Source organism: Epinephelus moara, chromosome 19, assembly GCF_006386435.1.
Source record: "Epinephelus moara isolate mb chromosome 19, YSFRI_EMoa_1.0, whole genome shotgun sequence".
Taxonomy (NCBI): Eukaryota; Metazoa; Chordata; class Actinopteri; order Perciformes; family Serranidae; genus Epinephelus; species Epinephelus moara.
Window position 1 is genome coordinate 8,027,806 of NC_065524.1, and position 27,014 is coordinate 8,054,819.

The window sequence follows — 27,014 nt, forward strand, 5'->3', positions numbered from 1 at the left end:
AAAGGATTTGTGTGTATTCAAGTAAACTTTTTAAACAAAGCCTATTAAAGCATATCTAGATAAACATAAAGGATTTGTGTGTATTCATTCAAACACACCTCAGAGTTTAATTCCATTGACCTGTTTGTCAAGTCAACCCAGTGATGTCTGACCCATAATGAACATGAATGCCCTTAATTCCATGAATAAACACCACAAAAGTTAATTTTACAAATGCGTTTCGCAGCACATCTGACGCTTTAAAGTTAAACCCTCCAAGCCAGCTTATTAACACAGTAAACACATTTATTGAGAAGAGAGGAGCATCAACAGGAGAATGCATTGGTGGCTGCGGCACTTAGGTCCTGGATCCTGAGGGTGGACCTTCACACAACGTAAGCAAGCAAGACTGTCCGAGTGAGAAGGCTGTTCACCCCGAAATCCACTCTGCTGCTCAGAAAGACAGTTATACAACGCAGGCTGGGACAGAGAGGAGGAGCACCATTTACATTAAAGCTTTAATCAATCATCATATCTGACTCTCAACACAAAATTAACAGAAGTCATTTAGCAAGAGTTGGCACCTTTGATTAATTTCTTCAAAAAAAAGGTTAGAAAAAGCCAATAACAAATGCATAAAAATAAGAAGAGCTGATATTTCTGATGTTTGGTTTGCAATAAAGTTCAATCATAACCTTGAAGTTATTACCTACAGTATTACAGACATGTAGGCTGGATACCTTTGTTGCATACAATTGTTTTGGGAGCTCATAGATATTTTAACTATTCTCTAAATCCTGGTAAACGTCATATATCATCTTGATTTCTATTTGAAATGTTATAGAATGTGACTTTATTACACGGATCAATGAATTCTCAGGGGATAACCTGTTTCTACAGTGGTGCTATAAAGATGGGATTATGGGTGGTGGTTGAACTAATGTTTTTTCCATAGATTATATAAAACCTCTCACAGCTGTCACGTGAGAGGACCTAATAACTTGAATTTGGTAATTATTTTTGATTCAAACTCTATTGAATTGGACTGGAAAGACCGACTTCTACAACTGGGTTGCACAAGCTATTCATAAATCCATCACTAAGTTTGTGTGTAAAGTCCTGTATAAATTTTTAGTGAATAGTTGCTAGTTTCAAATTAGGGATTTGTATTAGGTTACACCATTAAAACTTAAGAAATATCTTAACTAGTAATTGGTTGGTAGCTAAGTACTTTATTTATCCATGAGGGAAATTTGCAAATTCACTGTAGCATCAAGGCTATAACTAAACTGCCAAAAATGACAGGTTTAGGTGACCAAGTAATAGCCTATATCAAACTTTAGAGCTGATACTTTTTAAATGTAAGCATACAGAAGTGAAACATCATAAATTATCAGTTATTAGTAAAATGTATAATGAGTGGGAAATATTGCATTATGCTAACCTAACCAATTTTATTTAACGTTAGCTAGTCATTTAGTCTAACATTTTAGCACAGTATGTTGTAATTTAAGGTATATGGTGTTGTTTTGGTAAAACAGACTTTCTAATGGACACTTTACATCAATATTAAACAGATTTTAGAAGTGTCAAATCAGATGTTCTACCTCTTTTATTCTTCATTCAAAACGAGGCAACGTTAGCAAGCTAACGTTATGTGGTTCAGTTGGCTAATGCTATAAAACAGCTACTCCTGACAGTTACTGGGTGTAAATAGTAGAAACTAAACTCAAAGTATGTTGTGTGGTGTAACCCAATTTAATTTAGTGACGTGTAGATCTCCACTTACTTAACGCTTTGATTAAAACTAGGCCAAGTTTGAACATACGAACAGCTGCTGCAACCCCTTTCAAAACAGTTTGAATTAGTGTCTTTCCAATATTTTGTGAAAATCTGATTTGACTTGATGGACTATGATTGTACATGTTAAGATAGTGTGCTATGCTCATACTTGTGCCTGATGGAACAGTGTGCATCTTCTGTGCTTCAATCAGCCATTTCTGGGAAAGGGACTGTGTTTAAAAGCAGAGGAATGTGCTTTGTTGTGCCGGCAAATGAAGTGGCGCTGACATGTGCTTCATGTTGTGCATTAGATGTACAGTATTGGGTCACCTTAGCCACCTGATTTTGATGAAAGTGTGCATTTGATGAAAGTGTGCATTTGATTCTTTGGATGCTGGATATGAATCAGAGTTTCATTTCTGAAATGAGATCCCTTTTCTTCTCTCTTCCATATGGAAGCCAAGAGCGGCCTTACTCCTATTTTATTTTTTTTTTAATTCCATTCATTTAAGATCAAGAGTTAATTATTTTGAGGAAATGAGCTTTGTTATCTCGAGATCACGAGATAATTAACTCATTATCTTGAGAAAACAAAAGACAGATTTCTCGATAACAAGATAATTTGGCATGGCACTGATAAACATTAGCCTATAAGTAATAAGAGGAAACAACCTTTTGTTTACTCATGATAACAGGTTGATTATCTCGTAATCTTGGGATAACAATTCACTCGTGATCTCGAGATAATGGAATTTAAAAAATGATTGGATCTCGGCTTCCGTTCTTCTAAACCTTCTTTTAGGTGATGAAAGGATAACACATTATTGCAGAAAAGCAAAAAAAGTAAGCCATCAGCTGACAAAATAATATTCGCATGGACTAAGTCATCTCTATTTTAGAGATATAGAATTATAAACTCTGGATAATATATTTTAGAAATGGATAATAGACCTCTCCAGTTCCTGATGAAGACCTCCGCCCCTAACTTACAGTATGTTTTGGCATGCCACACTATAAAATAATGGGGTTTTCATAAGGCAAAAACAAGACTGTAAAACTTTAAAATAATACAGTTCTAGGTCCAAAATATGTTGTCTGAACAGCATTACTCTCATTGTTGATTTGTGCTGTCCCCCACACAATGCAAAGCACCTTGTGTGGTTTCATTTGCAGATTTTCAATTGACAAATAATTGGAGCCAGACTTTGTGGGCCAATAGAGCCTTTGTAGCACAAGTTTTAAATCAGAAAAAAAACTGGGCCCTTATGTCCAGAAATGTATCCTGGCCACTGTCACAGTGTCACTTAAGTCAGCCTCTCATTATTTATCAGCTGCAAACTTTCTCTGCTCTTGTATGGAGAAATGCACAAATCAATAATCTAGCTTTGAAAACCAGAGAAATGATATGAATTCTTTAAATGTAGCATCTCTCTTAAAATGTCTTTTTTTTTTCTTTTTTTTTTTTGCATGACAGCTTACAACAATTTTGTACAGGAAAATGATTAAAAATGGTTATAAAAGATGGTACTTTTGAGGCAAAAAGTCTTTTAGAAGAAGAGACTGACTTGGGTTTTGTGCTCCTTTGGTAGTAAACTGCATCCTCAACCTGTGTTGGACAGCAGGAGAGAGTTATGGCCTTTCAAGAGCCCTGCAGCTTAAAAGTGGCTCTTGTTTTGTCCTTTTCAGTCCTCTCTTTTGTCTAACTCTGCTGTCTGCATTTTTTTCCTTTTGTCTGTCTTTTGCCTCCAGTCGAGGTTTGGTTTATGGTTTGTTGCTGAATGATCTCCGGTTTTATGTATCACGTGATCAGACAGCAGTTGATGCAGCGGGGTCCCAGTCTTCTCTTCAGAGCTCCCTTTTTTTTCTTGGGAGTCAGGATTGCGATGATGGCCTCGTCAAACACCGTCTTCAGGCCCTTCTGCGTCAAAGCTGAACATTCCACGTAGCAACATGCACCAATCTGATGAGAAGAGAAGACAGTCAGACCATCAGACAAAAAAAATCCAGCACAATACAACGGTCAACTAGCAGTTATTATAGGTTAAGGTAAAGGAAAATATTGTCTTTCCTGCCAAGAGTTATATGAGATGATCAATAGCATTTCTGTAGTAAATGTAAAGACACAGACAGCAGCTGGTTAGCTTAGCTTAGCATAAAGACTGTTAACAGGGGGGAACAGTTAGCCTGGCTAACATCTAGGTAAGAGCATCTGCCTACCAGCATCTGTAAAGCTCACTAATTAACATATTATCTCCCATTTGTTCAAGCCATATAAAAACTGAAGTGTAAATACATCTATTTGCCATTTTATGGAGGTTATATGCCATAATATTTCACAGAACATCCTGTAAAATGGCAAACAACCTTTTTTTTGTATAGATGAAACAAACAATAAATAATGTGTTAGCGAGCTTTAGACTACTTGCCAATGTACTCTATTTGGCAGCTTGGCCTTTGTTCAGTTGTACATGAAATGCCTCTTATGTATCTGCAGTAAGAAGTGACCTTATGTGTTCGTATAGCCCTTTTCAGACACTCCCTTTATTACATAAGCATGATGGCAATCTTATGTTGTGATCTCATTTCTGAATAAGCGCCCGGGTCACTTTTGTGTCACAATGGCAATCATATTATCTGAGGTGGAACCAAGTTAATTTTTTTTAAGTCACAAGTGAGTCTCCAGTCTTTGCAATCAAGTCCCAAGTCAAGACAGGCAAATCCTGAGTCCTAATCCGAATTTCAAGTCCTAAACAAGTCATAGTGCACTCTTAACCAAATTTAATGCCATTTTTAACAAGAGCGTAATAATATATTCACAAAAATATGACTGCTTTTCAAGAATAGTATTTATCTGTTAAAACAAGTGCAACTGAACTTTATCATGAATTTTTTTTGCTGACATTGCATTTTAGCATTATTAACCTAAATCAAAACAGAATGAATTTTGTATGTTTCTGTCCTGTCTCATATAATGTAAGTGCTGTAAAATAGTAACAGAGTAGGCTGAAGTTGTATACAGTATCACTGACCTTGACATATTTTTAAATCTTTAGGTTTAGGGAAGGTATCAGGTATTTTCAAGTCAAAAGGCTCATGTCTGACTGATGTAATAAGTAATTGGAATTAAAGTCAAAGTTGAGGTTCAAGTTTTTTTTTGAGTCTGACTCAAGTCCCTCCGACCTATTATATTTCTGCAACCCTTCCATTTTGGCACAAATCTAAAGTTTCCCTGCATAAAAACTAGAAGCAGGGATTATTTCTTGGCCAGAGCAACGATGTCCTGGCAGTCATTTTTACTTATTTATTTGTTTTACAAATTGAACAAATGAGACAGAATGTATAAATTAGTGAGCCTCAAAGTGCTGATAGGCTATTTTGCAACCTTTGAACAGAGCCAGGCTAGCTGTTTCCCCCTTTTTCCAGTGTTTATGCTAAGCTAAGCTTACTGGCTCCAGCTAAATATTTAGCAAACAGCTATGATAATGATACTGCCAAGTATTCAGGTTTCGTAAAAACGGATGCTCGGCTCTGTCATGCCAACATAATGGTTATACACAAAAGGCTAAAAACTGGGGCTAGTTACATTTCATCATTCAAGTCTTGTAAATGTATCAAAATTTCGACAGGGATGTTAAGAAAAACAAGTCATCTATGGTGACAACAAAGTTGTAGGTAATAATGTCCAAGGTAAAATACTGCTCACACTAAACGAAATGACTCTAATTTGGGGGATTGTCAGTTGTCTTAAACGTATCTTAAGAAAACTTAATGACTTCCACGAGACATGAATCCCACCTAAATCCTATCTAATGTTGCCAATTTGCATGAATATTAACTTTTAAAGGAGGCTGGGTTGTCAGTTTTGAACATTTGACTTTTATTCTGCGTTTCTGCCTGACAGGAGCAATTAATCACAGACCACATTTGGTATCTACGTCCTACAGCCTGGAACTCTTCTGGACATCCATGTTGACCCAGAATGTATTCCTGGATTCATTTCAAGGCGAAGAATGTACAGAGGTCTGATTCCAGGCATTTCACTGAGGAAATGACATTCCTACAGAGACGATCCTGGGTCAAATCAAGACAGAGGAATCTAACTGGACCTGACAGCTAACTTCTACAACACTTAAAGTGGAAAGATAAGCCTCTAGTGTCTTTGGCTAGTTACTTGTTACTTCACTTCTTCAGTAGGAACAAATACAAACCTCTTTTGCTAGCTTTTGTCCTTGCTCAGTGGGTATGGGCTTCTCCTTCATGTCATTCAGTTTGGCAATGGTCTTGGGGTCATCACGAAGATCAATCTGAAAGAGATAAGGGACACTTCCTCTGAGCTAAGTCACTCTCACAACGTGGATATTAATACTAGTATGAATGTCCATTAAATACTTTGTTCATAGTTTTATATTCACTTTACCGATTGGTCAACATCAACTCAGGCATTACAGCACTTTTCTCCATGCTTCTAAACATAGCCACGAGAGCTGCATAACTGACAGTGTGTTTTCTCATTTTGAAACAAAGCCATGTTGGCCCACACTTCCTGCTCTTGTGCAAAGCCATTTCACAGCCAACCACAAGGTTCCTCACTCTTCTTTTATTCATTGCAATGCTCAGCACACACAACTCATCCCCAGCTTAGTAATAACCAGTTATGATAAATGCATCCACCTGCACAATCTCACTGGGAGCAACCTTCATTAACTCTTTTCTCAATTGGTGTGATTTGTGTCAGCGTAGCTCACTGTTATGAAGCTCGTGTACATATCAGCATCCGGCCGAAGAGCAGCAAGTGAGTTATGACAGGAACTGATAAAAGGGCAGTAAACATCAGCTGACACGAGATAAATCAGACACCCACTCCATCCTCCTCATCACCGCTGGGCCTTGGCTGCACTGGCATTTGGTTGCCAGGGAACACCAAAAATCACCCACAAGTCAGCGCTCATTTTCAAGAGGACATATGGTATTGGCAATGGGTTTTAAGGCTTTAGAAATGAGCTAATGCTTTGGATTAGTGTTGTCTCTTAATATCAACACCATGTAGTGATGCCTCTATTGAAGATCAAAAGACATAAGCCTAGCTTTAGCATCTTTGCATAAGTTAATTGCTGCTTTAAACATATCTGATTTAATTATTGCCTTTCAGCCAGTGAGGACTCCTGTACTAAGCCACAGACCTCACCTTTATGTGAGCCAGATCAGCTTGAGGTCCCCAGCCAGGTTTGTACTGACTGTCCCATTTTTTTGTTTTTTTTTTTGTTTGAATGAATAACTGTTCTTTGCCAAGGCTCATGTTCAGGGAACTCAGGCTGTGATAAGTGGTGGCTGAATTATTTTTTTATCACTTCTACTTCAAGGAATACTTCACCTGCAAAATGATCATTTGTATAACAGTTACTAGCTGAGTTATCTTGGATGCATGAAGAAAACTCTCATTTTTCTCACACACCTCTACAGTAAACAGAGAAAAAAGGTAAACATTGTTTATTAATTGATGTCACTGGGGACCACTACAGTGTTGCAAAGGTTCATTTATAGTTGTAAGCCCCTCAGCTCTACAAAACATTTTAGCATCTTTCAGCTCACTGTTTTGGCTTTAAGGCCTAGAACTTGACTGTTCTAGTTCAGTATCCTTGGTCTCATCAAACTCTGTTTTTCCAGCAAAATTAACATATAGACAAAGTTAGAGACTAGTTGGTAGACATTATTGAGCACTTATCGGCTAAAAAGACAGATATTAAAACATAAAAAAAAGAGCTAAAGGGAAAGTGAATATCAGATTTACATTCATCAGGTGGTACAGAATGCTACTCCAAATGAATGCTGCTGCGTGTCTGCTGGATGGCTAAATAGCAGTAACTTTTTGCCAACATGTTAGCCATAACAATTTTGTAAGGTGATAAAATTTAAAGCCTGTTCCACTGGTCCAAAGGAGCCAAAAAATGAATGAATGCATATTTAAGTATGAATTACATACACAGTCTATTGCCGTAGTAATATCAGGAGTAATACTTATACTGTTGTATTATTATTATAAATAGTAGTTCACATTGCTGTTTTTCATATGGCTGACGTAACCAAATGAATGCATATAGTACATTCAGCAAAAAAGGTAACCTAAACCTAGTCTCAAATGTTACTTACACAACATAATGCCAACATCTAAGGTGGTGGTGTAACATACACCATCAGGTGGCTGGGAGTGGCAAGACATTTACTTCTGGTGTTGCTGGGCAGATTTTTAGAGCACCATCCCAAGTGTAGCATAGATAGTGAGCCACTTCATCAGTGTTTACAGAAAGTTTTGTTGAATTAATTGGTGAATTTACTGCCTGTTGCCTGTATGGAGTTTTATTTATTTTGTGTTTTTTGCTCTTAAGGCTCAATCTGTGTCTTCAGTTTTGTTGTGTTTATATGATGTTTGGTGCCATGAAACCTCAAATAACGTTACTGAGAGTCACCATCCAAAGTATTAGAAATTAGAATAAAAGGCCAATTATATTTGCCAAAGCTCAGAAGACATATTAAATGTGTTATTTTTTAAAGACCAACAGTCCAAAACCCAAAGATATTCTTTTTATAATGATTTTGCTTGAAAACTGACTGAAATGATAAAAGGTCTGACAATGTTCTGACAACTAACAGTTTGCGGTCTATACAGTGAGAAACTGCTCTTTTCTTTTGTGAGGTTGTGTTATACTCCATTTATGTCTGCTGCACATTATGCAGTCCCCCTTCAGGGTTTGGAAACATGACCATGGCAACACAACCAAGGTGCATTCAATGCATATTTGTCTCTGAATAAGAGATTGCTCTGTTGGCCTTTGTGGCCTCATTGTCTTCACATTGTAGCTGAAGTGTGTGTCCCTCAACAGAGACAATAGCAAAAACACAACAGAGTCTTATATTTTCCGTTAAAAATCTGGATGTAAAATGTAGGCCAGAACCTGACAGTTTATATCATATAATGTTAACATATTGTGGGTACAGATGTTCTTATTGTAGACCAGAATATCTAGGCATATATGTTAATAAAAATCTAATGTATGGAGTAATTTGAAGCAGAGTGTGAAGACCTCTGGCATCATGGACTGACCTGGGTACCAATGAGCAGGTAGGGGACACTAGGCGCATACTCCTGCAACTCAGGCACCCATTCCTCACGCACATTCTGGAAACTGGCAGGGTTTACCACAGAGAAGCATATGAGGAAGACATCTGTCATTGGGTAGGACAATGGTCTCAGGCGGTCGTAGTCCTCCTGGAAGGAGACAGGACAGGAATAGTTAACATTTGGGGTCAGGGGAGGATGAGAGGTCAGGACGGTGAGCAGACATGATTCATTTCTGTTTCTTAACGTCTGAGAAATTATTACTCATGAATTATTAAAGTGTGTGAAAAATGAGCTCTGAAACACAGATAGACTTTTACTCCTCTACGGAGCCAGGAGATCTAACTTTACACTGTGCTTAGCTTACTAGCTCCTTGGCTGTTTTATAGGAGTGATGTGGAATATTATGACAGGAATGATGTGCATAAAGAACTGCACTTGGAATTGAAGAGAAGAGACTGTGAGGGGGATGACCTTCACATGAGGGTTGACAAAGACGTTAAGGGATTATTTCACATTTGCAGTCCTTTAACGCGAGCTGAGCACAAGGCATCGCCACAAGACACTGAAAACCAGACACCCTGCCATCTCCCATATTGTATGTGTGGTGTAAATGGCTAATTCACAGACGCAAGACTGTCCTTTGTGCGTCGGCTCAAGCGCCCTCTTGTTCTCACCAAAGATAAACCCTTTTGACAGAGTGTCCGACTTGCACACATATGAATATTCATGACCCATCTCACTTCTTCTTCTGATGGCATACATCAGGATGGTTTTCTGCTGCTAGCTCAGTGACACAGGCGATCAATGGATCTCCAGTAATTAGATATGACTCAACCAGACCAACTCGTACCAAGTGAATCAATCTCACTCTCTTGTCTGGGGAAATGTATCGTTCAGATGCCTGAAATCAAAGCAAACTGTATGCCACGTCCCACTGTGCCAGAGATAGTTGCAGTGGGACAACACAGCGCTGGCATGACAGTCTTTCATTCTGATGCCTTCAGCGAGACCCATTCTCTGCCAAACACACACGGCAGAGTCCAACACAATCACACTGCCACAACCCCAGAAACGAGTCCTCACGCAAATGCATCAAGGGGAATGGTTATGCACATGAGCTAAATGTCTGAAGATTCTCCAAATATCAGTAGAAAAGCCAAGAGAGTACGTCATCTTTTGTCGCCCATGTAATGGATTTAAGATATACCGACTTTATATTCCACTGGAGTAGTAGTATAAATCATCACGCCTGTGCTCGTATTGTAGATGACTCAAGTACGCTCCACTGGAGTGGGTCAAGTGGTTATGATTCAAAAATGTATGAGCTGTCCATTCTCTTACTTTCAAATGAGTACAGGTTTTCACAGACCTGGCTCCTGCAGGAATTTCAGATAATTCTTAGTGGCTGTTTTGAACTTCCTTGAGTGGCAGCAGGTTGGGGTTCATAACAGGAGATGATTGAGTGTTTTGACAATCACAGTCATTCAATATTTGATTATCCCTTTTTGATAAATCAGTTATGAACGCAAGCCATCTGGTGATCAGGGAAAGCTGAAAAAATATGTCATGACTGTATGTTTTTAGTTGTATAGTTTAAAATATGCTGACAGACCAACACAAAGCCCTGAAGTTGTGGGCTGTATGATTTGGTTAAAATTAGGCATGGTGTCTATCCTTTAATTATGGCAGGTGTGTTGGGCATTGTGGGCAATGATCAATGCAGGACTGCTTTATCTAAATATTTGGTGTGTACCAGATTCTTGCATCAATGTGATGAAGGAATTTAATTCACTGAACAGGCAAAAACAGGCAGTCTTATCTATGCTGAACAAAAATTTAAACGCCAAAACTTTTGTTTTTGCTCCCATTTTTCATAGGTTTAAGTTAAAGATCTAAGACACTGTCATGCACTCAAAAGACACATTTCTCCCGAATGTGTTAAAATTTGCGACCAAATCTCCAATGTTGATTCTGTTAACTTGGCAGTAAATCCAACCTCCCTCAAAACCACAGACCACATGTAACCACATTTGCTCAGGCAACCACATCCACCTGTAAGATCTGTACGGCTGATGCTTTAACTAGTTTGCACAACCGAAGAATTTCTGCCCAAATTGTCAGGAACTGTCTCAGGGAAGCTTGTCTGGATGCTCAACATCCTAACCAGGGTCTTGACCTAACAACAGCTTGTCACAATAACCGCTTTGTGTGTTTGTGAGGCTGGTTGGATGTACTGCCGAATTCAGGGAAATTACTTTGGAGACTTCTTATGGTACTGAAATGAACGTTATGTTCACAGACAACAGCTTTGGTGGACATTCCTGCAGTCAAGATGTCAATGGCGCACTCTCTAAAACTTGCGACATCTGTAGCAATGTGTTACGTGATCAAACTGCACATTTTAGAGTGTGCTGTACACGCCAATCTAGAGCCTCCCAAACATGCTCACTGTGTGACATGTCTAATAAGTATGCAGGCCATGCAAGAAAGTTTCCAGCTTCCAGTAATTGTGTACAGATCCTTGCAATATGGGGCCATGCATTATCAGGCTACCACATGAGGTCACTGTGGCAGATAAATGGCATGACAATGGGTTTCAGGATCTCATCACGGTATCTCTGTGCATTCACATTGCCATCAGTAAAATGCATCTGTGTTCGTTGATGTTATGGAACATAATTAGGAGGCCTAGGTGTATGGTTAGGGGTGGAGTTAGGAAGCAGGGAGAGGCTGATGTTCCACTTGGGGTATTGGGTAACTCCCCTTCCTAGGAGCTCACACACCTGAAAAGGCAGCGGTTGATTGGAGTCAAGGCTGGCTGCTTGAGACGCCGACAGACTGCCACGCCACGCTACACTTCTGCAGAAGATTCCGACAGACATTCAGTAATCCGGAGACAAAATCCACTGATCCGGGAACACCACTACACACCTCACCTGATCTGGGGTCGCGTTCAACCCCCCTATGATCTAAAATCACAGCAACGCTGCTTGTGCTGGCCCAGCCTGGCCGTTGACCGGAGGGGACGCCCGAAGCGTCGGGTCAGGGTGGCCGCCTACCGTAGCTGTCGGGTCTGATGAAGGGTGAGTGACCCATTTACCCCCTAGACAGCTCAGAGATCTACACACATTAGGTAAGTGAGGCATACGTTCAAGTCCAACTGCACACCACAGGGAAATAATAAAGTTTAGTTAAAAGTAACAATGACCAGCGTTAGGAGTGTCAGGTAACGAGTCAGGCATAACGTTAGGTGTCTTATAACAGTTGACCTTAGCTTATGCCAACCAGTACTATAACCCCACCTTCATTATGGGGCACTCTGTTAACGATGTTAGCAAATGGCTTGCCCACACAATGCCATACACGCTACGTCTACTATTTGTCCTGTACAGTGTAAACTGGGATTCATCTTCTCCAAAGTGCCAGATTCCATCGAAGGTGAGCAATGGCCCACTAAAGTCAGTTACAACAACAAATTGCTGTCAGGTCAAGACCCTAGTGAGGGTCTGAGACAGTTTCTGATGGTTTGTGCAGAAATTCTTCTGCTGTGCAAACCAATCAATGTATCAGCTGTCTGGGTGGCTGCTCTCAGACAATCTCGCAGGTGAAGACGCTGGATGTGGAGGTCCTGTGTGCCAGTTGAACGTACTGCCAACATCTCGGAAATGACACCGGAGACGGTTCATGGCAGTGAAATAAACATTCAATGCACGGGCAACAACTCTGGTGGACAATCTTGAAGTCAACATGCCAATGGCACGCCCCCTCAAATCTTGTGACATCAGTGTCATTGTGTTGTGTGATCAAACTGCACATTTTAGCGTGGCCTTTTATTGTTACCTTCCCAAGGCATACCTGTGTAGTGATGATGTGTGGCTTATCATAATGATAAGCCACACTTGTCAGATGGATGCTCACTAACACAGATTTGAACAAATTTGTGACGAAAATTTGAGAGAAATATACCGAGAGCTTTAAGTGCTTCAGAAAAGTCTTAGATCTTTAACTTAAACCTGTGAATATAGGAGCAAAAACAAAAGTGTTGCTTTTAAATGTTTATTGAATGTAATTTTTACATCCATTAAGAATTACTCCATAGATTTTCCATAAAATGTACTTTATTATGATGTGTGAATGTACATGTAGGTCTACCCTGATAGAAAGTTTTATTTCCATGCTTTAATTTTATGGATTGCAGCACTTTCTGTCGTTTTAAATTTCTTTCTTGTATTCTATGTTCTATGTTTTGTTATGACTGTTCAAACTGTGATGGATGTTTTGACTCTCGACTGCAAAACTAGTTTACCCTTGGGTATCAATAAACTAACCTGAATCTGAACCTGAACCTTATTTATACTGACCACCCCTCAATAAAAAACTAACCAGGGGTATATGTGCATAATGTAAATATACGTATATCCTGATATAATATAGTTTCCCAGTGTAAATGGAATGCACCATATAAAGGTGAACATGAACATGGTAACCATTCTTGTTAAACAGCAGCGTGTTAGGATTGTTACTGTGGGCATGTTATCATGCTGACATTAGCATTTAGCTTACAGCATTGCTGTGCCTAAATACAGCCTCACAGAGAATCTAGATTTATTGTTGATTCTGTTACTGTTTATTCTTAAAGTTCAACGCATCATAAGTTAAATTTATGGTCAAACTACAGTTTCCAAGGTCAATAATGAACTTTGAAGCTCACTAGAGAGTTGTTCTAGATAATATAACTAGATAGGACTGTCTGTTTTGGGCTCATCAAGCAAATTAAATACCTGAAAAATAAGATAAATCACACTGATTCAACAATCCTATGATTCCAATGTTGCCATAAAGCAGTCCTGCTCCCTGTTGTGCAGTTTTCCCTGTAATGTCATTCCATACAACCAAAAATACTGAAGCAATAGCTACATTAAAGCAAAATCTGTAGTAAACAAATGTATATTATGACATAGTTCCCAATTCTATCTGCCTTAACCCTCTTGTGTAGTTTTGCATTCATACATTATGTGCTTTGCTCTGCCACCAAAGATACAGTATATCTGTCACATGGGATCAAATGCACTGTGTGTGTGATGCATGTGTGTGTGTTAGTATGTGTGACCTTTGCTTGCACAAGTGAACCCTCCGATCCCCCTGTGAGCCACAGACATAAAGGAACACAGTGTAAGCCACTCAGCAGTTTACTGTAAACAGGCCCAGAGCTTCTCTGAGACCCATCTCTGCCTCTCACTCTGTTTCCTCAGTACACCCCTGACACATTACCAAAGACAGTATGCCCGCTAGCCACTCCGAGTGTATATAGCAAGACACAGACAGAGTGTGTACTCCTACGTAGCTCCGATGCTCAATCTTATGTTTGATCAGCGCTGGGTCCAGAAATGTTTACACTCATGCTGCTGTTAAGGTGCTTTGGATAAAAGTTTCCAGCAGAAGTATGTCACACAGTTTTATTAGTGCAGTTCAACAGTTCATGAGCACATCACTGAGAAATTTCATAACAGTCTTTCCAAGGTAGTGCAGTAAATATTATGATCAGTAGAAGAAAGGCATGACAGAAAAAAAAATGAGAGTGGCTTAGTGTGTGGATGATCTATTAACTCGAACTTCTCTCCATACATGTCCATACATTTCTATCAGGGCACGACTCTGCGTCTTCATTTGGCCAGCGTGTCAGCTCTGCTGTGTGACTGTGCTCTGTTGACTCAGTGACATATGAGTGCAATGATATCAGTGAGTCATTCTCTCCTCCTACTGCTCTCTCTTTTCTATCTTTCTCCTCTTCTACTCCCATCGCCTCCTCGGGGCTCTATAAACTGGCAGTGTCAACAGAGTCAGAGACGCCTGCTCTAACATGGCCGCCGGGTGGGAACGCAAGCCCAGACACAAGACGCTTCTATTCACAAAGTTCTGTCTCTGATCTGCAAATCTGCACATTTGGCAGAACTGGATTTAACCCCAGGAATAAGCTATTAATGCTCATTTCTGTTTTACTGGTCCTTTAATGGTGATTAATGATTGTTAATCAGAGCTCCAGCTCTGATGCACTCTGTCTATTCATGCCTCTATAGTGAGAACATCCTGCCATACTCCAGTCACAGATCTGACAGATTTATGATGCCTTTAATGGCAGTGGCACATAAACTGTGCATGGTTCAACATAAATTAAGGCCTTCTATGACTCATTTGAGGGGACTCTTCATATAGGCCCTTCTAAATCTGAATATACTACTTCAGGTGGAAAAGATGATCAAGGAAATTTCAAAAGATTGTATTGCTGAAATGATAACTTATTCAATTGATTAGTTGATTGATTGTCAATCAATCACTAAATCTTTGAGAAATATTTAAAGGGGAATTCCACTGATTTTACCAATAAATTGTTGCTTTCCTCACTACAGTCAGTACTACTCTGCCTATGGAAACTGCCGTATAATGTCCTCTGTGACTCCAGAGGAGCTTTGTTGAGTCCCTTATGAGGTCATCAGACCTTATCTTAGTCTCAGCTTGGAGATTACAAAATTGTTAAAGGTTAAGACTGATAATACACAATATTTTTCTCATAACAAGACTGAAACTAACAATACCTTAATTCTACTGACAAGTTTTGTTTGTGTATCCGAAGCCTGACATATCGTCTTCCTCTGTGTCATGGAGCTCCATTGTTGTCCTAAGCTATTAAAAACACATCAATGAGCCACACTGTTACACTGAGTAACATGTTCCTTCATTACCATAAACACACACACTGTAGTTTATTTTGACTCAATCCCACTCACTAGAGGACCAATTGTGTACGAATCCGCAGCTGAAAATAGTTCCAACAAATACATTGTTTACTCCTGTTTACTAATTTGCTAAAAACTACAGCGCCCAGCTATTTCTGAAAATCAATAAGCATTTTTAAAAATTTTTTAATAAGTTTTCAGAGAGAACCAGTGCACTTGGAGCTCAGAGCCGTAGACAAGGGGGTAAAGTTGGAGGGTATTGGCCGACGGAGAAGCGCATTGTTGGTTTGATCTTTTTCACAGGATTTTGTTTACAATAAGAAAAATACAGCTTGTGTTACACTTGTGTTACAATCTGGGACGAGGAGTTTTAAAAATGTACATTTACCAATCAGGAATTGGTTGCATCAAGGGAGATGGAGGATTCAGTGGTTTTGGACCTCGACCCATACTAGGTACTAAGGCTGCATTCAAACCGAATCAGGTTTTGCTGTGAAAGTGACCGTTCATTTGATTAGTGCGTCTAGGCTGCGGTGGTGGGGTTGCAAGGCATGCCACAAAAAAAAAACAAAAAAAAAGTCAGCAGCCTAAGATGGACAGTTGACACAAAATCAACTTTTAGAGAAACGCAACTTGACTTCACACCCGACTTCGCACCCGACTTCACACCCACAGTCCAAGGAAACAAGTAATACAGTCTCTTTCTATCATTTAATATTATAGTGACTAAGAGAAATAAAGAAGTACAAGGTATCTGATAACAGCTTATGTGTACTACCCTACAAAGGAGAGAATTTGCTGTGTCTATGTGTCACACTTGTGTCTTTTGTGGCAGTAAAGATCCTACAGTGATGATAATCAAAAGTAATTATAGAGACCTTTAAAGCCAATATAAACAAACTTACCAAAGACAAATACTCAGTCACTGAGATGGGGAGATTCGCTTTCTATAGCTGGTCTCCAACATAGGCTTTTTAAGTGACATGCCCACATCGCCGCACAACCCTGTAACACCTAATTTGGCGTGAATGCAACCTAAAAGTCAGATTATCTCTGTGTTGTTGTGTCAATTTTGACCATTCTTTTTTAAAATCTATCTGAAATGCAGCAGTAAATTGCTGGAGTGCCACTTTTTTTCACTATTTCCCAACATAGACAGATTAATATATTAATTGAAAATTGCATTGATGAACGAAACAGTTGTTGCCTTTCATTGTTTCCCTAAAAAGAGTGGACGTTCCCTCCCTACAAGGAATAGCAAGCAGTGAGGGTACTGTAAATAAGGTTGGGCAATATGATGGTATATAGTATGCAATGGTAGAAATGTGTTCACTAATACAGATCTGGCGAAATGTTTCTACAGCAGGAGCCAATCGGGGCAGGCTATGTAGCAAACCAGCGCTAGATCCTCATGTTATCTCCTGATTTTGTGAATACAGCTGCCTCAAAAGGTACTGTGATTTGGGCAGACACCTGAAAATATTGTTCCCATTAAAGCTTCCATTTAGAAAGAATTTCAGTTTTACAGTTTTGAGTCTTGCTTTCGTGTAAGGCGTTTTTTTTATTTTGTATCAACGTTCCAAACTCAAGAAGAAAATAATCAAATGTAATTGAAGTGCAGAATGGTTAATTCAAACCATTTCTTGATTCAATATACTGAACAATTACTGTGTTCTGAAACTTTTCATTTACTGTTACATAAAATTGCATACTCTATGACAACAGATTTTGGCCATGTCGCCCACCCCTAGTCTAAAGAGTGCCATCTCCAGTTGAAAGTATCAGCTGAGGCATGTTTAAAGAATTCTTGTTTGTCAGTGTCCAAGCAGCTGAGTGGTGACAGGCTCCCGGCTGGGTGAAACCATTTCCAGTATTCCCCTTCCAGACCTCACCCCCATCCCCACCTGCCACCCCCACTGGGACGTCTGGGGGTCACTGGGCCATTTTGGCTTGCTGAGTCAAAAGAGACTCATCAGACTGTACCAGACAGTAAGGAGAGAGGGCGAATGGGTGAAGTCAAGTGGTAAAAGTGATCACAGGATGTGCAGTTAAGTGTGAGAGCAGTTGACAGGCTGAGTAAATGAGGAACAGACCAACACCAAAGTGGGGGTTATTAGGGCACCGGGGCACAGATCCCACGGGGTCACAACTCTTGAGTTCCTCTCCCTAAAGCGTTTCCATGGGTACCACAGCACTTAGCATCCACTTCCTGTTTCCTCCTGCTCCTCCTCAGGCAGTGATGCTAGATTTTCTTGAGTGCAGCAGCAGCAGCAGCAGCAGCAGGAGAATGAATGAATAAGTAAAGACTTTCCCCTCTGTTCCCTCGTCACATTCAGCAAAACAGACTTCGCAGACCTTCCATATGGAATAATTCAATAGGCAGCGGCTGGGGGAGCGACGTGGCAGCGCGCAGACAATAGCAGGCAGGGCAGCAGTATCAACAAGCAGACAGATCACAGTGGCACTCTGCTCAATGCCGAGCCGTGATTATGCGACCCTGACATGTAACACCAACGTGACAGCATGAAATCGCGTCTGATGAGGGCATGTAATGCTGCTGATACCCTCGCGGAACAGCAAAGCATTGTGGGAGCTCTAGCCACGCCAGGAATATAAATATTACAGGGAGCTTGAGGCCAGTTGAACATGTGTAGCACAAGGGAGAGTTTAAGTGACAGAGTGACAGAAGTAAGAGAAAGGAAAATGAAACTGAGAGGACTGAATTTATCCATTTTCTGAGCAATTCCTCCTCCCCCCATGTGTGTCTCTCTCTCTTCCTCTTTTTGTCTTTCTTTCACTCTCTCTCTCCGTCTCTCTTTGGGGCGCCGGGTCTTTGATCAGAGGCTGAAGCTATAAACATTACCAGCTGGCCTTGTGCTCCACATAAAGAGGTCAGCAGAGTCGGGGGCGGAGGGGGCTGCGTTTTGAAGAGCAGTAACTCTACTCTCGGTGGCCGGCAGCACCCACGGCAGACATCTGGGAGAACTTCTCCATTTCAGAGACACTCTGAATCAGCTAAAAACAAACCCTCCTCTGACACACACACACCATATCAAACACGCGAGAATAGACAATAAGATTGTGTTCCCCTTTTTACAACCGAGTCGTAACACCTCTACCATCTGTTTTCTCTGAGAAATATAACACAGCCACAGGTAGCTGAAGGAGGGAGGATGAATGAGATTTACTATTCATGGACTTGTGCATTTTGGCATTCATGAATGAACAGAACAGAGAAATGGCTGAGTATTCCTCGGGTGACCTTTCAGCGCCTAGTTTTTGTCTTTCCGATGAACGGATCAGATTACAGATTGTGACTCATTCTGACTTGACGCAGTTAAATCTGGCCCTGAGGAAAGTGTTAACTATTCAACATTTGACATGAGGACAGTTCTAGGCTGCCGGAAAGACAGGAGGTTAAAGGTTATGGGGTCTTGCAGTGTAGCTGAAGGGAGTTCAAACTTAAAGGTGCTCTGTGGAGTGTCTTGTAAACAAACAGAAGTTGTGTTTATAATCAGTATGTCTCAGTGAAACACTCTGCGTATGTGTGTGAGCACTGCTGCCAGTACTGTATACTGTTGCCAACTGTCAATCAATGGAATTGCTTCAAAACCTGCCCCAACGGCTGAGCATGTGCACTATACAAACAAATCGGGGCCCACTTGTAAAGAACATTGCTCCATGGCACTTCAGGACTAGTGGTCAAAAACTCCACAGAGCACCTTTAAACATTTCTGCTCTTAACAATAAAATACCAGGTTTAATGTGCCCTTCAAAATGTTCGTATTAAGGTCCAGGTAAATCAAAAACAGTGACTGCTTTCTAAATATTACACGTCAGGAAACACTTATTGAAAATGTGAAAAGACTGTGAACTGGGTAGTATTCAATTGTGAAGTCAGACCACTAAGCCTTTTTTCACTGTTTCTATGTCCAAGATTTTCTGTGAGGGCCTGAAATCATGCCTCAATGATGCATTGGAGCCATCTTTAACAAACCCTGTCACAACCACAACAATACTACATTACTACTAACGTTAGATTGTATAGCATTAATGTCATTCAGTTCACCCCCTGGGAGTTTGCCACGTTCAGCAGCTGTCTTAGCGCTTCCAGTTTTGCAAATACATGAATAACGTCTCTACTAAATGCCACAATCATATAAACACAAGCTTAACAGACGTAACTAGCGTAACTTTAAGTCTTTCAGCCCAAATTGGCTACCCAGCTCGGCCCAGAGCTGAAAAAAAAAAAAAAAAAAGCTGGGAAAAAATCGATGCAGCATTGTATCTCGATATTTTTGTGTGGCAATATCGAACTGTCACACAGTGCCAAGTATTGATTTCTTTATTATATGAATTATTAATACTACAAATACAAATTAAATTTTAGGTAGCCTACTTGAGTAAAAAAAATCAATTGCTTTTAAAAACCATTCCGTACATTTTGCTGCAAAAAAAAAAAAAAAAGATTGAAGTGAGATGAACAGACTGAAAACTTTATCTTATTAGATTATAAAGATGTGGACGTAGTTTTCCTTCTGGGACATAATTTGAAGTTGACAAAAGGTAATACATCCCAATGTATCGTAATATATTTTAGCGCAATATTCAGCATATCGCAACATGTTTAAAATCGCAGTAATATTGTATTGTGACTTAAGTATCGTGATAATATCGTATCTTGGTCTTCTGGCAATTCCCACCCCTACTGCTCGCTGCTGTAGGTGTGTGCTTACTGCTAATATTAGCTGCTGTTAGCTGCTGACCAAGAGGCTATTGCCACCTAGCAGTTCTCATTCTTCAGTTTGGGATATGTGTGCTGTGCAACCATAGACTGTTTGTGCTACTGGGTTAGCTGCTAATGAGGGTCTGTAGCTGCATGAAGGCTCGCTCTTTGGCTCAGGGGGCTGTGTATGTGCTACTGGGTTAGCTGCTAACGGGAGTCTGTCACTTGGCAGCTGATCATTCTTCGTTTTAGCTCCTTCAGTGGACTGGCCCCTGGTGTCTCAGAGCAGAGAATACTGCTTATTTTTTTCACAATTTTGAAACCTAATTTCATACAACTGCTGATTTTTGTAACATTTAAATTCGGCTGGGTGATTAGTGACACATTTTTCTGTGGCATGACATATTACGCATATTCATTTTTGCTTTACCCTGACATTAATGATCTGTGCCTGCCACTAACAATTATTTTCACTGTCAGTTAATCAAAATTTTTCAACGAACAGTTTATTGATTATCAAAACTGTTGATTAATTCATTTGTGTCAACTAATCACTTACTTGACTAATCATAACAGCTGTAGTGTAATTATCTAAGTTATCACAGAGACCAAGCGATTAATCATTTTTGCTCTAAACTTCAGTCTGGAAGTTCCGGTGGCAATAAATGCACTATATCCTGCACTGATGCCCTCAGTGAGCCTGTGTTAACATGATTTCCTCTCTCAATGTGTGTTTACACTGGCTCTTCTGCTGAGTGGAAGCATTATTGTGTGTGTAGGCCAGTGCATTTTCAGTTTTAACTCTTGCCCGCTGAATGGCACATTGTAAAGAAAAAGCCCAGGCATTAGGCGGCCCTATTAACAAACCTGTGACATCACTACTGGACATAGGAGCCCTGTTCTCCACATAATAGAACTATTGAAACCCCTTCACTGCCATCACTGTCCATGGCACACCAGACTCTGGCAGTAAACCCATGTGCGAATAACCATCACCTGTTGCAGCTTAGTGTCTGGCCTGAATATGAAGCCTGTGGGCGTGTTGGAGGCACCGTCGGATAGTTACTGGTCCCAGGAGCGCATGGGGAGGCCGAGATAGAGATGGAGTGAGAGACCCAGAGAGTCTATGTGAGTGTGTGTCCTTGACATGCTTGGCACTTGGCCAGAGGAAAAAATAAACTGTACCTGACCAGCTGTGTCATACAGTCCCAGCAAGTACTGCTTCCCACCAACGTTGACACTCACTGCAAGGAAATGACAAAGAGCAGTTGAGAGGAGGAAGGAGAGAGGGTGAGGGTGGGGAGCAGAAAGGGAGGGAGGGAGTAAGGGAGGGGGGGTGCTCAGGGTCCCCAACCCCTCTCTGCTATGAGGAAGGCAAACAAGTGGTTTTGATTATAGCAACAGATGCAAGCCAATGCAGTTGGAGAAAGAGTGGAGGCAGAGGAAACAGGGATTTCTCTCAGGCAACATTATATTCTCTCCTATTAGATTTTAATCTGAGGAAGGATTACAAAACACACAATAGCAGCAGTTCAACGTGTCGTGATGTTATTATTAGACGCTCATGATAGACAGAATAATAGAAAATGTGTATCCATACCTGCATAATGATCAAAGACTGTGGGCACATACTCCTCTGGAAAGGCGTCATTGGCATAGCTCATCAGAAGACACGTTTTTCCCACTGCACCGTCCCCGACCACGACGCATTTTAACATGATGGTACCGGTTCCGTTTGCCATGATCCCGACCTTACCATCATCATCACCGGCCCCCCGACGCACTGTTGTCCTGACCCCCTCCTCCTCCTGCTGCTGCTGCCGCTGCTGCTGCTGCTGCTGCTGGGCGGTGATCCCCGCACGGCGGGCATCACCAGCGTCGGAGGCGGACTGCGCGGCGCACCGAGTCGGAGTGGAACCGCATCTTTCTCTCCACACCACCGGTTACAATACTCCCAAATTTGACCGTGAAGGAGTTCCCTTTTCCACAGCTGAATATATGAAAAAGACCCCTCTTCTAGTCCTAACAGATGTTAATGCGGAGTTTCCCTAACCGAGAACCGGCCGTCTTTTCTCCGTGAAGTACCGCCGCTGCAAGTCCGTGCTGCTGGCGCTCCGTCGTGCCCGTTCCCCGGTGTGCTCCACGCCTGTGCTCTCACTGCCTGGCGCACTGTGCTGCTGGTGGACAAGGTGGGTGCGCTTGCTGGAGAGGCGGAGCTTGGTTTTGAAACCAAGGGGCTCTGGATAAAGTACACTCCGCCTGGTGGGGATGTGTGGACCAAAGACTGTAAGAAATGACATCATAAATGTGAGGAAGATTTTATGCAAAATCACATTCTTTTAGTCGCTATATGAAAATATAAGAAGCACACTATGTGACCCCACAGGAAGTAAAACGATACCCTGAGGCAGCCTGTAAAATGCCAATGAGTAGGACTACCACACACACCATAGGGCTCTGTGGGACTATTAGCCTATATATACTGCTACTGCTACAAAATTCAACAGCCTATAGGCAAGATACAATAAATCCATACAGGACTATGCTGGGAACATTATAAGGGTGTCATATTCAAAACATGACTTTAACATCACCCTAAACCCACCATAAGGAGCCCATCACTCTGTCCCTAAATAAAGACAATAGAATATTGATTTCACTTTGGCTAGACATGCATCTGTCCCACCAGACAGTCCAGATTAACATGTAAGAGTATACCCCACCTGTTTGTTTAGACACTACAATGTAACTTAAGTCTGACTCTTAAATATTTCTAAATTTAGGGAAGTGTCTGTCTACTTTGCACATGCCTTTGTGGTTGAGATAAATAGATAGACATAGAAACATACATAGCCCTACTGTGCTATCGTGTGTTTGTGTGTGTGTATGTGTATGTTAAGGATGGATGAGATATGTGAGACGGAACCGGGGAGCTGCAGATGGAGACGCCACAGGAGGAGGGATGTGGTTGTGAGAGAAGGAGGGGACGTACAGAGATTTGACCTCTGTGTTGCAGTTGACCAGGTGTGGGCTGTCTCCTTAAATTAGTGCACCCACAACTATCTTCATAAAGCTTGGCTCTCTACAAATGGAAAGGATGAGCATGCACACACACACACACACACACACACACACACACACGCGCTCATATCAGTTTTCTGTCTCGATCTCTCTGCTCTCTAGGCCAAATGTTCCTATAGTGAGGGCCTTGAACTCCAGAGGTCCAGAAACATGCAAAGTAAGATAACAAGTGATGGCATTTCACAGGAATGAGCCAGCCTCTCTTGTCATATCTTTCACATAAAATGTACAATATTGTGCAAGAGACCTGTTTCTAACCATATGATCTAATATAGTATCACCAATACTCACTCACCACATGCCTGTTTCAGTTATACCTCACCTAATACAACATAAGCACACACAGTATTGTTTCATTTGAGAAACAAATGCATCACCATTAAAATCCACTTGTCTTGTCTTAACATGGCATTGGAAGCTAGTTTACATGACTCCTATGCAGACAAATGCCACCCTGTTATGGAGATTTTGGCTTCTCATCGTTATAAATAAGTTCAAAAATCATTTGCTTATTAATTTGCATCTGCTTTGTCTTTTTGGCATCACAAATATCTTAGAGAATCACTATTACCACTATGTTTTCATAATACAGCTGTCTGAATCAGCACAATATATTGAAGACAACTTGTATAATGTCACAAGGATAATCAAGTGAGTCGCAGTTGACAGGAAACTGAGCTTCCTCTGGTTACTGATAACTGATTCTTTGAGATAAAAAGAAACCGGTAACCGCAAATAAGTGCACGTTAAAGACAGTGAAATAAGAGCAGTGCTATCGTGTGTGTGTGTGTGTGTGTGTGTTAGCACTAGATGTGCTCTCTTTAATCCACTGCTCATTTTTATTCACTGTTCATTATTATCCACTTTTCATTATTATTATTATTATTATTATTATTATTATTTATCGCTGTTTCTTGTATTTTTGTACTTTATTTTGCATGCCTAGTTTTTAAGTTTTAAGTTTTTAAGTTTAAGTTTTGAAATCTTTAATCTGACTCTTTCCCCTTGACTGTTGTAACCCTGGAATTTCTCAGTTGTGGGATCATAAAGGTGTATCTATCTTATCTTATCTGAAATAGCAGTTTACTGTCAGCTTTCAGCACAGTCACATTACTAATATTCTGCTTCTCCTTTTCACTCTTCTCTGCATTCCCTGGTTGAAACTCATCTCTGAGTGCATCTATAGGCTGATCTCTTGGTTGATGGTCCCTAGTCGGATGTGAGTTGTCCAATCAGCCGCAGGGGGCGGGGCTGAGGATTCTCCTGCTATCATCACATTTGACAGCTGCTGCAGCAGCTCACATGACCAAACAACAATTACCTCATACATGTAGTACTCCTGCTGAAGGTGTTGCATTGGAGACAGCGCTCCCTGCACTGGGTTGGGCAGGCGAGCAACAAGGGGGCTCTCAGCTCAAATGACAAAAGCCAGCCTGCTGGGATGATCTCTGATGGATGCTCCTTACACTGATAGCCCACTATAAGACTCCTAACATCCATATGATATTACTTTATTCCCATAGCAAGTGCTCTGTCGTTGAATAAAAAGGTGGATGAGCTATCACTTGCAGTTAGTGCTGATCACGAGGCAAACAGCCACCAGTCTGCTGCATATCCTCACAAAATCACACTTTACAACTATTTTACTGCCCATCATAACATGCACATAAGTTTGATACTGTTTACTCTGACGTCTTTCATCTTTCTGTGTCATTACATTTGGTGTGCCCATCACTGTACCTATGCTGTGTGAAAAGGCGTGCAGACCTAAAGAGCTTTATTTTAAATTCAGAATTCTGAAAGATCAGGAAGTTATATAACGATTCCATAGAGACATCTGATATCCCTGTTTTCATAATGATACGACTTCCAGATTTTGTCATCTGATGTGAGGATCCATCCATTAAAAATGTATCTAGGGTTTAAATATTTCACTCACTGTGATATAATGTTGCTGAAGCTTCTAGATTGGTCAAACTGGATAGAAAAATGTCCGTGGAGCGACTTATAAAGAAAATATTAGGATTTAAAAGGTGGGTAAGTGATGCTAATTGAAAGAAGAATATATTAAGTTTGGAAAGGATTTGGCTTCTTCAACATTTTTGCCAGCAATAACTTTTTTTTCTCAATTTTGTTCTAAATTATGCCTTCCAGCACTGATGCATTATGTTATTTTCTTACAGGGATTTGTAGTGTATCTCGTTATACTATTTACTGTGTTAGGCACATTCAAGCGCCCAGCCCGAAGGGACTTATGTGACAGTGGTCAGTCCATCACTACTCCAGAAAGAGATCTATAGTATGGATGAGCAAAAATGTTGGTACATACAGTCATGGTCCCCAGAGAATTAATTGTGTGGCGTGGAGTGAAGTGGTGTGACTTTTCCTCTAGCACCACCATAAAGGTGATATTTGTGGTTTAGAGTGAAATAACTCAACAACTGTTGGATAGATTATCATGCAATTCGATGCAGACAGTCATCGTTTTTGTGAACTTAAAGGTACACCATGCAGAATTGTCAGTTACTGTTTGTAAACATGCTCACTAGTAAAAGTTAAAGTACAAGTCAACCCCAGATTCACTCTCATCTGGTATTTTGCCTCGCTATATTCGCATTTTTTTCAGCACTGTGTCTCTTACATAGCTGCTCCTGACGGTCAGGCACCTGGTTGTGACCATACATGACTTAAACAGAAAATAAGATAATGCAGGCAGAGGGCAGAGTCTCTGCAGAAAAACACACCAGAACACACTTTCAAAATAATGGCAGTAGCTACTTTGACGTGACCCATAGGTTTGTGGACTGCTGTTTTGAAGCCTCAAGTTCGGCATTTCGGCTGTTGCCATCTTGGCTTTTTGGACCCAGATGTGGCCATATTTGGATAAGAGGGTGGAGCTGAGGAGGAGTGAGGGGTGGATCTGACTGAGAACCTGAGGACACTTTCTGTAGTTATGTAGACAACCTGCCCCTTAAAGGGCCAGTGTGTAATATTTGGCATGGTTTATTGTCAAATCTGAATCTGAATCTGAATATTCTACCCATTGATATGTTTATATAAGTGTATAATCGCTATAAAATAAAATTCGTTTGGTTTTCGTAGCCTTATAATTATGCTTTTATATATATATATATATATATATATAGCAAGGGCCTTGCTTTAGAGAGGTCGCCATCTTGCGCCGCCATGGCAGCCCTAGCGGACAATCCAGCCAGCCAGAGAACGCGTTCACTTGTATAAATAAACCAACAAAGACAGTGGAAGGAAGGAAGAAGGAGGAGGAAACAGCAGAGAGTGTTACAGCAGAGAGTGTTAGTAGTTCGTCGATGGAGAATAGTGAAAAGTTTTTTTAGTTATAAAGTTTGTGAATGGACCACTCTTACCACACAACAGGAGAGAATGAACCCGAACCATCATCTGCGAGGAAAAGAAGATGCAACTTCACTCCTTGTGATGCACTCTCTGCGGCGCTTTTCCTCCTGGTGATATATCTCCCCAACGATGGTAGCAGTAGCACCGAATCCCATTCTGTGCATTCAGCCTCTCTTCTCGCCCGCTCAGCATCAAACACATGGAGTTCCTCATCTGTATGCTC

The 27,014-nt window shown here is 40.7% G+C and overlaps 1 protein-coding gene across 1 annotated transcript; it reads right to left on the minus strand.

Annotated features, from left to right (window-relative positions):
* Window positions 1-264: 264 nt before the first annotated feature.
* Window positions 265-22,523, minus strand: LOC126406892 (rho-related GTP-binding protein RhoQ). Its single transcript, XM_050071448.1, has 5 exons — window positions 21,939-22,523; window positions 21,524-21,582; window positions 8,861-9,025; window positions 5,970-6,065; window positions 265-3,721 (listed from the first exon to the last, which is right to left on the minus strand). The coding sequence occupies exons 1-5, from the start codon at window positions 22,078-22,080 to the stop codon at window positions 3,560-3,562; spliced, it is 624 nt and encodes a 207-aa protein (XP_049927405.1). The 5' UTR covers window positions 22,081-22,523; the 3' UTR covers window positions 265-3,559.
* Window positions 22,524-27,014: the final 4,491 nt, after the last annotated feature.

Coding starts and splice junctions, on each gene's coding strand:
- LOC126406892 (XM_050071448.1), bottom strand. CDS start 22,080: ATGGCAAACGGAACCGGTACCATCATGTTAAAATGCGTCGTGGTCGGG. Junction 9,026..21,523: donor TGTATGACACAGCTGGTCAG/GTACAGTTTATT, acceptor GTCTCCTTCCAG/GAGGACTACGACCGCCTGAG. Junction 3,722..5,969: donor GACAAAAGCTAGCAAAAGAG/GTTTGTATTTGT, acceptor TCTTCTCATCAG/ATTGGTGCATGTTGCTACGT.